Source organism: Marmota monax, unplaced genomic scaffold (assembly GCF_021218885.2).
Source record: "Marmota monax isolate L192 unplaced genomic scaffold, Marmota_monax_Labrador192_F-V1.1 WCK01_AAM20220418_F8-fsc00033, whole genome shotgun sequence".
Lineage (NCBI taxonomy): Eukaryota > Metazoa > Chordata > Mammalia > Rodentia > Sciuridae > Marmota > Marmota monax.
Window position 1 is genome coordinate 12389179 of NW_026694282.1, and position 13206 is coordinate 12402384.

At 34.6% G+C, this 13206-nt stretch overlaps 1 protein-coding gene across 2 annotated transcripts in view; it reads right to left on the reverse strand.

The window, feature by feature from the left end:
* Positions 1 to 7416: 7416 nt before the first annotated feature.
* The window catches only part of Plaa (phospholipase A2 activating protein), a 34197-nt gene continuing 28407 nt past the window's right edge, over positions 7417 to 13206 (reverse strand). For both annotated transcript variants that reach the window (XM_046467342.2, XM_046467343.2), the window contains exons 13-14: positions 11648 to 11812; positions 7417 to 9909 (exon numbers count right to left, since the gene is read on the reverse strand). In XM_046467342.2, the coding sequence (XP_046323298.1) occupies positions 9344 to 9909; positions 11648 to 11812 (731 nt within the window). In that variant the 3' untranslated portion in view covers positions 7417 to 9343. The remainder of the gene's footprint in view (positions 9910 to 11647; positions 11813 to 13206) is intronic.

Below are 13206 nucleotides of genomic sequence, written 5' to 3' on the forward strand. Positions count from 1 at the left end.
TGGCCAACAAATATACAAAAAAAAAAATGTTCAACACCCCTAGCAAACACAGAAATGCAAATCAAAACCACGCTGAGGGGGCTGGGCATGTGGCTCAAGCGGTAGCACGCTCGCCTGGCATGCGTGCGGCCCGGGTTGTGTCCGCCAAAAACTAAAAAATAAATAAAATATTAAAAAAAGAAAAAGATTAAAAAAAAACACTGAGATTTCACCTCACATCAGTTTGAATGACAATCATCACAAATACAAATAAATGCTGGTAAGAATATGGGAGAAAAGGTACACATACATTACTGGTGGAACTGCAAAGTAGTACAATTACTGTGGAAAGCAGTATACAGATTCCTCAAAAGTCTAGGAATGGAACAACTCAACTTTGAATTTTTTTTGCAAGAATTTTAGTAAGACCTTGACAGAAGTGGACCTATTTATCCTACTCCTTGGTATTTATCCAAAAGAACTAGAACAGCATACTGTAGTGATAACAGGCATATCAATGATTATAGCAGCACAATTCACAAGTTAGGGAACCAGTGTAGGTGCCCATCAACAGAAGAATGGATGAAGAAAATGTAATGCACACACATACATAAACACACACACACACACACAAACACAAAATGAAGTTTTCTCAGGCACCAAAAAGAATGAAATTATGTCACTTGCTGAAAAATGGATGGAACTGGAGAATGTCATGCTAAGTGAAATAAATCAGACTCAAAGTCAAAGGTCAAATGTTTTCTTTCACATGAGGAAACCAAAGCAAAATATGAGAAGAAAGGGCAGGAATTCCATGAAAATAGAAGGGAGATCAAAGGGGTATAGGAAGGGGTTTGATGGGGAGGAACTGCAGAATGAAAAAGAGCAAATTATGCTACATTCATATGTGAATATACCACAGTAATTCCACCGTTATGCATATCTATAAAGCATCAATTTAAAAAAATAGAAGACCAGTGAAGTAGAGGAAGGGGAACATTGGGAACGTGGGGGGTGGAAGAGAGGAATTACTGGGGACTAAAATGGAGCAAATTATATTCCATGCATGTATGAAAATGTCAAAATGAACCCCACAATTATGTACAATGTCTTAATAAAACATTTTTTAAAACTGTCAATTCTGCCTGTTGGATTGTTGCTATTTCATTTATCTATTCTACCAATTCCACTATTCCATTTATGTATTCTACCATGTCCGATGACTGAAGATGATAAGCATAATGAAAATGTTGAAACATTGGCCATTCACCTACAAATAGGCTGAATTATTTAGCTAAAGGAATGTATTTGCCATTAAGAGTGGAATTCAGAAGGGACTCCCCAAGAAGAAATATTCTTTTCTAGTAGGATTTTTCCTACCATTTGGGCCGTGACTCTGTAGCATAGAAGTACTTCAACCCAATGAGAAAAAGTGCAAATCATTACCAAAGTGTATTCATATCCCTGATATGGTATCAAATGAACAAATTTTGATTGTCATATCTCAAAAGGTCCCAGGGGCAAAGGAATTGTCCTTGTGACCCATAAATAGCTTTCCAGGGTTACATTTGGGACAGACAGTGCAATGGGAATACACCCTTTGAGCAACTATAATAGATGTTTTCCAATAATATTGTTATACCCAGGTTATCATTATGTCAGGATTCCAATGAGTTCACTCATGGATATGTTGTAAGAAGTGTAACTAAAATCCCACGGGGAGAATTGGTCTGTCATTTGGGGTACCATACAGTAATTTTAAAGGGGATAGTTGTTCCTTTACTATTTTGTATTTGTAAGTGCTTCTCAGGGACTTTTGTACCTCTTTTAATAGTAACTATGAAGGCTGTTCAATAAATTTGTCCTTTAGATCGAGGATGCATAACATCTACTAGATGACTGCTTTTCTTTTCAGGGGAATCTACTTTTGAATGTCCAGGAATGTATAATAGTCAATGATTTTTTTATTGTTTCTAATAGGTCTAAAACTTGACCATCAGCCATTCCAAAATAGCCTTTGAAAGTTTTTTTCCCAAAGAAAGTTTGTAATAAGCACAGATTTGTCTGCATTTTGTTGTCATTGCTCTCTCATTCTCTCTTTCAATTTACCACCTTTTGGAAAAGTTAAAGTGCAAGATTGGTTACAGCTTTTTGCATCTACATTGTTAAAATCCTCTAATGGATTATACCAGTTTGCTTTTTTAACCATTCTTTAGCTCTTCCTTCAGAAACTAACATGTGAACCAACCGATAAAGGTTGGATCAAAAGTTTGGATATTTAGGTCAAATTCTCTAGCAAATCCTATGGGGGCCTTGGTTGGATCAGGAAAATCCCTAACAATACTCTTCTTTTCTTTTTTTTTTGTATTGGGTATTGTACCCAGGGCCTTAGTGCATGCTAGGCAAACACTCTAATACTGAGCTACATCTCCAGCCCTTTTTATTTTTAGTCAGAATCTTGCTAATTTGTCCAAGTGGACTTGAACTTGTGATCCGTCTACATCAGTTTTGTAAGTAGCTTCAATTACAGGTATATGCCATCACACCTAGTCTGACAGTTCTTTCAAATTCAGATTTATTCCAGAGTTCATAATATTAAGGTTGGTGCTCCTCTACCAGTTACTGACTTTTCCTGAAAGGAACAGCCAGAACACAAGTCTTGGTTGGCTGACTCTAGCAGATTGGGTTTTGTCTGGAAGAGGAAGAGGATAAAAAGAAGGAAGTATTACCTCAGGAAGAGATGGAGAACAGGGTAGATTTGGTATGGAAAGTTTTAACAAGAGATGTAAAAGGGGTGCTTAAGGAGCAGCTGGGAGGGGAGCAAGAGGAGCATCGAAGGTGGTAGAAGTTTCTGGAACTTTTTAAAATCCAGGTATCTCCCTTTTTTGGTTCTGAAATAAATTCTGACAATTTCTTTTTCATTTCCTGGAGAAGGACTATTCTTTGAATTTCTTTTGGATACTTCTAGGTACCACTAAAAGTAATTTTCCCACTCTGTTTTTAAAACTAACTTTTTGCAATTGACTGCACAAATATATCAATTTTGGGTTCAAAAGACCCCATTTGGGCAATTGTGATTTGGGGTTGTCCCACATCTTGTGGGCCCATTGTCCTAAGTATGCTACATAAATCCACCTGGAGTTTTGGCGCGGGTGGGGGAGTGGTGATGTTCTTTAAGAGAAAGCCCATGCTCCCATGAGCAGTTTCCTATAGTCTTTTGATTGTGACCAAAGGGAATGTGAGTCAAACGTTCTGCTCATGAGCTTAACTCCTCAAGGTGTCCCTTGAGTCAATTTTGGCTCTTTTGTGTTAAAAGTCCCTAAAATATTCCTTTAGGGAAAAATGTGAAGCCCCAGCAACTCATTTTAATGCTAGGATGAATACCAGGTAATATCTGTTTTACAGAAGGGCCTTAAGGAGGCTGATTCATAGTGGGATAGGGAGAGGGAGCGTGGGAGGAATAGAGGAACTCTAGATAGGGCAGACAGGTTGGAGGGGAAGGGAGGGGGCATGGAGTTGGAAATGATGGTGGAATGTGATGGACATTATTATCCAAAGTAAATGTATAAAGACACGAATTGGTGTGAATATATTTGTATACAACCAGAGATATGAAAAATTGTGCTCTATATGTGTAGCAAGAATTGTAATACATTCCGCTGTCACATATAAATAAAAATAATAATAAAAAGAATACATATCACCTATAGAATTTCTTGCCAAAATAATTTCCTCTTAATCTAACCAAGTCTCTGGCTGTAGCTTTCAGTTCAGTTTATAGGAAACAGTTTTCATATGCAGACTCTTAAGATGGTGTCCAAGGATCCTATCTCTGGTATTCAGAGCCTTTAGTAATCCACCCTCTTTGAGTAACCTGTTTCCAACCAACAGAATACTTAATACTGAGATATGACTTTTTGATTAGGTTTTAAAGATTCCAACTTTGGTCCTGCTAGCAGACTCTCTCTTATTGGCTCTGATAAAGCAAACTGTCGTGTTGACCAAAGAAAAAGAAAAACAAAACACAAGGACAACCATTCTGGCCAACAGTTAGCTGGAAACTCAGTTCAAGGACCCAAGAAGACATGAACATCAGCTTCATGTGAGCTTCAAAATAAATCTGTCCCCAGAGCCTTTAAAAGTGACTTATCAGCCTTAACTGATGCCATGATTTAGTGTCATGTGAAACAAATGAGAGGATTCGGCTAGCAGCTGTGAGATAAGTGGGGGGAATTTTTTTTTTAAGTGTTCAAGATCAAACCCAGGGATTTGTGCGTGTACGGCAAGTAGCCTGTGGCTGAACTATACCTCCCAGTCCATATTTTTTAAGCCATTAATTTTTGGAGTGATTGATTAAGCAAAAATAGATAATACATAAGGATTTTAGAAGTATATAGTATAAATAAAAACTGTGGGGCTTCACATTCTAGAGTAGCCTAGGCTCTTCAAAGATAATATTTTAAAAACAAGATGGGCTGTTCTAGATTGAGACTAAAGAGACATATGACTATATAACTAATACAATAAATAAGTCTTGATTATTTAGGTTAGATCCTTTCAAAGCATAAGTTGCAAAAGGCATTCTTTGGGCAAACAAGAACATCTGAAATATGGACTAGATATTAGATATTATGAAATTAGTAATTTTCTTAAGTGCAATGATATTACAATTATAAAGAATGTTATTAAAAATGCCCTGATTCTTGGAGGCATCAATACCAGACTTAAACTATACTACAGACCTACAGTAACAAAAACAGCATGGCATTGGCACCAAAACAAACACGAAGACCAATGGTACAGAATAGACGATACAGAGACAAACTTAAATACATATAGTTATATCATATTAGACAAAGGTGCCATAAACATTCATTGGAGAAGAGAGAGCCTCTCAACAAATGGTGCTGGGAAAACTGGAAATCTATATGTGGCAAAATGAAATTAAACCCCTATCTCTCACCCTGCACAAATATCAATTCAAAGTGGATCAAGGACCTAGGCATTGGACCAGAGACTCTGCACCTACTAAAAGAAAAAGTAAGCCCAAATCTCCACCATGTCGGCTTAGGAACCAATTTCCTCAACAAGACTCCTAAAATGCAAGAAGTAAAATCAGGAATTGATAAACTGGATGGTATCAAACTAAACAGCTTCTTCACAGCAAAGGAAACAATCAGAATGTGAACAGGGCATACAGAATGGGAGAAAATCTTTGCCACCTGCACCTCAAAAAGAGCATTAATCTCCAGGATATATAAAGAACTCAAAAAAACTTAACACCAAAAAGACAAAACCCAATCAATAAATGCAAAAAGGAAATGAACAGACACTTCACAGAAGGCTTCCTTAAGTTCAGATATGATACAATCAAGTCAAAAGAGCAAATACATATCACCCATGGAGTTTCTTGCCAAAATAACTTAATCTAACTAACCCAGTTGCGATCAGTCAACAAATATATGAAAAAATGCTCAGCATGTCTTGCAATTGGAAAGATGCAAATTAAACTGCACCGCAATTTCATCTCACTCTAGTCAGAATGGCAGCAATCAAGAATACAAGTAACGATAAATGTTGGCAAGGATGTGGGGGAAAAGGTACACTCATACATTGTTGGTGGGACTGCAAATTGGCGCAACCACTCTAGAAAGCAAAATGAAGATTCTTCAGAAAACTTGGAACAGAACCACCATTTGATCTAGTTATCCTACTCCTTGGCATACACCCCAAGGACTTAAAATCAGCATACACTAGTGACATGGCACATCAATGTTTAAAAGCAGCTCAATTCACAATAGCTAAGCTGTGGAACCAAACTAGGTGCCCTTCAAACAGATGAATGGATAATATACACCTCAGCCCTTTTTGAGATAGGTTCTCACTTAGCTGCGTAGGCTGGTCTCAAAAGTTATAATCTTCCTGCCTCAGTTTTCCAAATAGCTGGAATTACAGCTGAGTGTCATTGCACATTGCCTCTGCAATTTAATTTTAAGCAGTTTCAAAAGAAAGTTTACATGCAGAGAGAGAAAATATGACAAAACATTAACAATTGTAGATTATATAGTTCCTAACTTACAATGGTTCTACTTTTTTTTTACTTTATGATGATGTGAAAGAAGTAAGAAAAACTCTGCTTCATATTTTGAACTTTTCCCAGGCTAGTTATATGTAGTAAACTACTCTCATGTGCTGGATAGGGGCAATAAATTGCAGCTCCCAGTCAACTACACAATCATGAGAGTGAGCACACAATACTCTACAGTTCACTGGGGTTGCTAAGCTATGATATTCAGCAGACTTGGTGTATTAAGTGTGTTTTTGACTTAAGATACTATCAATTTGTGATAGATTTATCAGGCTATAACCCTTCATAAATTGAAGAGCACTTTAATGTATGAGCATTTGCATTAAAAAATTAAAGGGAAAAACTCATGGTAAAATGGTATTAACTATTAAAAGTCTTCAAATTGTATTTGTCATAACTATACTGCATAGAATTTTCTACAGAAAAAATGAATTAAAATTTGAATAATTTCAAATTACTTTTTTAGAAGATTAACATTTTCTAATCTCAAGTGGATAATTTCTCTCAAGACCTCTAGGAATGATGATACATCACAAATAGTCCTCTATTCATTTTATCATTTCCTTACAGAATAATCATAATGTACACAATGGTATTACTAAGGAACCTATCTCCAACTCATCCCCAGAACTATCTTTGAAATATTTTCAGATATGCGTCTTTTATCACTTAGGAAGATTATGAAATATATAACATTTAATCACATTGCTATTTGGTCATATATTGATTGCTATATCAAACTCAGCTAGTCATAAGAGAACCACAACACAAACATATGTATCTAAAAAGTGAATAATTATGTCTTTTGCAGGCAATGGGGTTTCTTTTCTTTTTTTTGCTGGGAGGAGGTATTGGTACTTGGAGACAGGGTCTCACTGGGTTACTTGCGGCCTAAGGGGCTGGGGCCGGCTTTGAACTCACATGCTCCTGCCTCAGCCTCTGGGATTACAGGCATATGCCACCACACCCAGTGGCAATGGACTTTCAAATGCAATCTGAAGTATACTACTTGTTAAGAGTTATTCCACTGGAGGTGATTTGGCCATGGGTATCAGTCTTAAGTACATTCATTAAATTGATTAATTGATGAATCAATTACATGTACAAAACATATTCCTTGTGAAATTTGTCATAGCACTGCTTGATAGCAAAGAATTATAAACAGTGTCAGATAGTAGGTCATGGGTATACTCATATAATGAAATATCATATTTATTAATAGGTGGAGATATGTGTACTATATGTTAGGTTTAAAAATCAGATCGAACATTTTGCATGATACAAAAATGACACATATTTACATACATATCAACATGCCATAAGATATAAGAATGGTTCTCTCTAGACAATAAGATTACAGGCAATTTTTATTTGGAGGGGTGAGGTGAATGTGTATTTTACTCAATGAATGTTTATTACTTTTATATTTAGAAATAAAAACATTAGGAGAATCACAGAAAAGTTTAAAGAAACGTAAAATCATTAAATAATTAAACCACTATTTAACACATCCTTCAAGTGGAATTATTTTTTTCCTTTTGCTAAACTGTATAAACATGGAATGAGATAATAAAAATGTTATAAGAATATTTCACCATAGTAAAAGGCAAACAGTGTTTACAGTTTGCCACCCCTAAACTGTGTAGAGTGAACTCATATTGTTAAATAAGACTATGTCCAATTATTCAAGGGTACCTGGTTTTTCAAAATATTGCAGCCAAATTGTACCTATAATTACATGGTAGACTTGACGTATTAAGAGGGCAGCGTATTGTAATGGAACCAGTCTGATCCAGGTTAAATTCTTAGTTTTGTCATTTAAGTTTGATGTAACAATTTAAATCCTGATTCAACAAAAAATAAAGCATAGGCTTCTGAGCTAGCAAACAATATTTAAAGTCCAGGTGCACACCGAGAAGGTACGATTTAATACTTATCAAGGTACATACCCCCTCTATTTACATTTTACTGATTTCCTTTTGATATCCAGAAGTTTTTCCTTGATTAATCTAAAGAATCAGAAACTTTTATTCCCATGCTAGGAAAAAAGGTCCTTCTCAGAGTTCAATTTGGCATTGGCTAGGAAACCCCCACGGTAATACCACAAATGCTAAGAATGTTGCTCATGATTTTAGGCCAAGTCCTTTTGGTGAAAACATTTCTCCCACATAAAAAATAAAAATTTGCTTAAGAAATTAGATTGTCTTAGACACAACCAATCATCTAAAATTAATGGATGGTTCTTTGTTTTAGTTGCTAAGATGTTCAGAAAGGATGTTCTTTGACCACCTTCTCTGAGAAATTATAGTACTTTTAATAGTTAACTCACTCTTGGGTTTTCTTTGTTTTCTCCTATCATGATTCATTCCATTATCTTTAGACTTGCAACAGAGATAATACCATCCCTCATTTAAAGCTGGTTGGAGAAGTAAATGTCAAAGTGTGTAGTATACTGTGTGGGTCATATTGGAGGATCCAAGACATTAATTTCACACAACAGCCTTTAGACTTTCAAATAACATAGATTGATACAGGTTTGCTTACATAGTGCCTAATAAAATTGAACATGTTTTAAATAATGGAAATAACTGAAAGTAAACAAATATCATTGCTGGAATGAAAATGAAGCTATCTCAAACATGGAAGGGGAAAAGAAACTAGATATAACCTATATGCAACTTAAGGCCTCTCGTCTAAATTGATATATGATCTAACTTATCTATTTGATTTTTCATCTAAAAATTAGCTAGAAAACAAATATACCTTCTATTTATAAATGACTTAAATCAAGAAATTATCTTTTCAACGTATAACAATATTTAAAAATGTATAGTAAATGCTAAAACAAAACCTTGAAATATGTCAGTGATGTTCATAGAACCCAACAATGAAAGTAATCGAAGAAGTTAAAATAAAAGATAACCACCAACAACTAACAGTTTAGTAAAAACAGATTATATAAAAGCCCTTGTATTCTTCTGAATGGCTAAGGTATGGAGAAAAATGACATAGTGATGGTGATGTTGTTGATTACAGTTTTTTCTTAATTTGTTTCTATATTCTTGAAAATTTATCCACATTACACAGGAAAAATCTCACAATTCATCAGTGCAAAAATTTTATTTCTCCTTTGTTTCCCCTCCTTGCCAGTTTACAAGATCTGAACTTTAACTTAATCCACAGTATTTTTTTTAATAATCTTTAATCAGTCATGAAAAATGTGAGGAAAAAAAAAAACACTAATCAATTTAAAATCTCAGCCCCCATTCCCCAATACTACAGCAAATTTAGGATAAGCCTACAGCATTCACTTACTTTAGCTGGTTCTGATACCGAGGCATACTTTTTTATTTGAGTATCAACACCTAAAGACTTGGCTAATTGTACAGCATTTGAATCATCACTGATAAGTGTCCCAAGAGCCACAAGAAGTCTAAAAGTGGCTTCTAGGTCTTGAACAACTTCCAAGATTGTGCTAATTACTGACAAGCATTGAGCTTTCCCTTCAATGTTATGGTCTTTATGAAAACAAACAGAATAGTTCAAGGTCAATGTAGCCAGAGCAATGTGAATGTTCTTATTGCTCCCTGATTTCAGTTCTACTGCATGGGACATCAGTGATTCCCTCTGGGACATCATGAGCTTTTGTCCTGCCTGGCCAACAAAGCAATTGCAAAAAGTCCTGAGAGCAAGCAGCTGGTTTGCTGGCTTTCCTTTAGGGTTCAGTAGATTGATAAGATGACTGCTGAACTGAGCCCCTTCCTTTTCATTGCAGAAGTTTTCATTCACACTGGGATGTTTAATTGACAAGCGAAGAATGTCAAGTGCAGGGAAGACAATATCTATTAAAAAGAAAATTTCATTAATGTTTATGAAAATCTAGAAAATTCCTTTGAGTATTAATAAAAAAAAAAAAAAAAATTTGTTTTTCATTGTGGTACTGGGCATTGAACCCAGGGACACACTATCACTGAGCTACAATTCCCAGCCCTTCTTATTTTGAGACAAGGTCTTGGTATGTTGCCAAGGATGGCCTCTAACTTGAAATTCTTCCGCCTCAGCCTCCCAAGCATCTGGGATTACACACATGTACCACCTCACCTAGCTCTTATTAAGCTTTCTTAAAGGATTATTTCTTTCTGCTACAAAATTAAGATATGCTCATCTTAGAAAATGTTAAAAAAGAATCATGTGCTTGCTCCACAAAACACATATTTTTGGAAAATACATTAGTTGGTTTTTCATATTTACTGAATTTATTGCTATAAATCCAGATATGCTATAAAATAAGGTAACTTAGCATGACACACAGTAGTCAATAATGAACTGAATTAATGTAATGGGGATTTTGTTTATAAAATTCCTATAACAATACTAATGGGTTGAACAGGGAAAGTTTTTTTAGAGAACAATTCAACCAACAAATGCCATAAGAATACTCATAGATTGGTGGGAGCTTTGTAATCAAGGGATTGGATAGATACATCTGAATTCATGCAATAATCTTGGCATTACTCCAAGTGAGAAAACCTGATATTTCTGATATTATATGCACCACAATATAAAAGTAGTATGCAGCATCATTTACAAAGGATCTTAAAAAAGATAAAGGATCTTCGAAAATAAGTAATAAGCCAATGAAAATAAAATCTAATAATGCTACTAGAAAAAAAAATACAGTGGAACACAGTGAGCAATCAGTCAAATCTACCAAGTAGGACATTTTGTAGAACAAAATGACCTTTTATCCAATAAATAAATGACATGAAAAAAATGGGGGAGAGGACACTTTTGCAATTAAGATGTAAATTGACATAATAGAGAGGTTAAATATCATATAGCAAGTGTTTGTAGCCTAAGATTAAAAATCACAAAAAATTTCTTGGATCACCTGCAGGGGATGCACAAATGCTGAAATGGTATAAAAACTGTTGTATATACAGGAATCATTATATGACAGACATGACAGATTGAGGTTTTTTTGTTTTTTTTTTTCTCTCCCCATACTGGGGATTACACTCAGAGACACTTAACCATTGAACCAATCCTCCAGCCTTTTAAAATGTTTTATTTAGTGACAAGGCCTCACTGAATTTCTTAAGGCCTAGCTAAGTTGCTGAGGTTGGCTTTGAACTTGCAATTCTCTTGCCTCAGCCCTCAGAGCTACTGAGATTACATGTATGCACCACCATGCCTGGATACAGATTGAGAATTCTTAATCTGAAATGCCGAGTCTGAAATGCCAGGTTTTCAAAATGTATTTTGGATTTTGAATTTTCAGATTAAGGATGCTCAACTGGTAAAGTCTGTAAATATTTCAAAATCTGAAAAACTCCCAAATACAAAGCACTTCTGGCTTTAAGCATTTCAGATAAGGTATACTCAGCTTGTACCTTCAGATTCTCATAAGGCATGTAATCAAGACAAGATTATGAATTACAATGATATAGTGAATCCTTTGTGAAGTTTTCACAATTTGGATTCAAACTTCTCAGGTTAATTTTTATTTAATCTTGAAACACCAGTTGTAGGGATTGAAATAAAAGCTTTCTAGTTATATGTGGAAGAGTGCTTATTTACCTTCAGGCCAGTTAATAGATTTCCACAAAATCTGAAGTTGCTGGGCTGTGGGTTTCTCTGAAGAACTATTACATATTAGAGACAGTATCTTTTCAAGAAGTACCAAATCATCCTCAGTTAACTTTTTCTCTTCAGGTGCAGTTCCATTAAGCTCCTTCAGTTTACCTAAAACCCAAAGAGAAATCTTCAGAATCCTCTTAACTACAGTTAGCCAGATAATCATAAAAGGCATTTTTTTTCCTTCAGTAAGAACATCCTACTGTATGACATTAAGACTTTTCTCAGCAATTGGCCTAGACCATGAAATAAAAATAAGGGTTGTGAGTATTTCTTGGCTAAGTACTATATGATTGGAAAAAAAAAAAAAAAGATAACTGTGATCATTTTAATTTTACCCTGTGACGCTTTCTTTTTTTAATAGAAAATGATATATTTTAATTTAGTTCTAAAGTATACTGTATTTGTAACCATTTTGAATGATTTTCAAAGCAACATTATATTATATATACCCAAGTAAAAGTCAAACTCCTACTTCCCCAATGAGAAAATTTATAACAAATTTTTGGTCAAATTATGCCAACTTCTATGACTCAATGAAACAGTAAAGCATTAACTGACTTAAAATATACTGAGTTCAATATGCATATTTGACATACAATATTTTTAAAACTTAATAAAATATTACTTTGACTTTCGTGTTTATAATTTCCTTCAGAGTTATCACATGTATCTTTAATATCTATGTCCTTATTATCACAAAAACTTTGAGTCATCTAATATCATTTCTTCAAATATATGTACAAAAGTGTGCATATATATTTTTCTCCAAAAAAATTAAGAAAATTGCTATCAATATCAGTGATTTTTACAAAGGTAATATGAAGGATAATAGCAACCCAAACACACAAACAAAAACCCTGCCTTCTATTTAGATACAAATGTTACATTATCTCAATTAATTTTCACCATAATCTTTGTGGTAGAGATAGTAATTCTCTTAGTCTGAAACAACACTGTTAATTTGTTTTGAGGAAAAAAAAACATGAAAGCAATCAAAGTCATTAGAGCAGTTTCATTTTTAGTGGACAATTAAAAATGACCATTTATTATTTTTATGAGCCACTAAATTTTTAAAAATAAGATCTTTGTGGGCAGGGGATGTAGCTAAAGCGGTAGCCCGCTCTCCTGGCATGCGTGTGGCCTGGGTTCAATCCTCAGCACCACATACAAACAAAGATGTTGTGTCCGCCGAAAACTAAAAAATAAATATTAAAAAAATTCTCTCTCTCTCTTCTTTCTCTCTTTAAAAAAAAAATAAGATCTTTGTTTTTCAAATGCTTTACTCACTTTCTTTTTTCTGACAACATGAAATGACGGTGAGGTGGAACTTATATTTCCCTCCTATAGTTTTATTCTCATTAAAGTCATAATAAAATATTTATCCTTTATTTGGTAAGGTATCTTACAAAGTATTAAGGGTCCATCACCAAGTTTTACATTTGTAGTAAATGTAGCTGTATAATACCACAATAGAAGCCTCTATTCATATAAGTACCCAA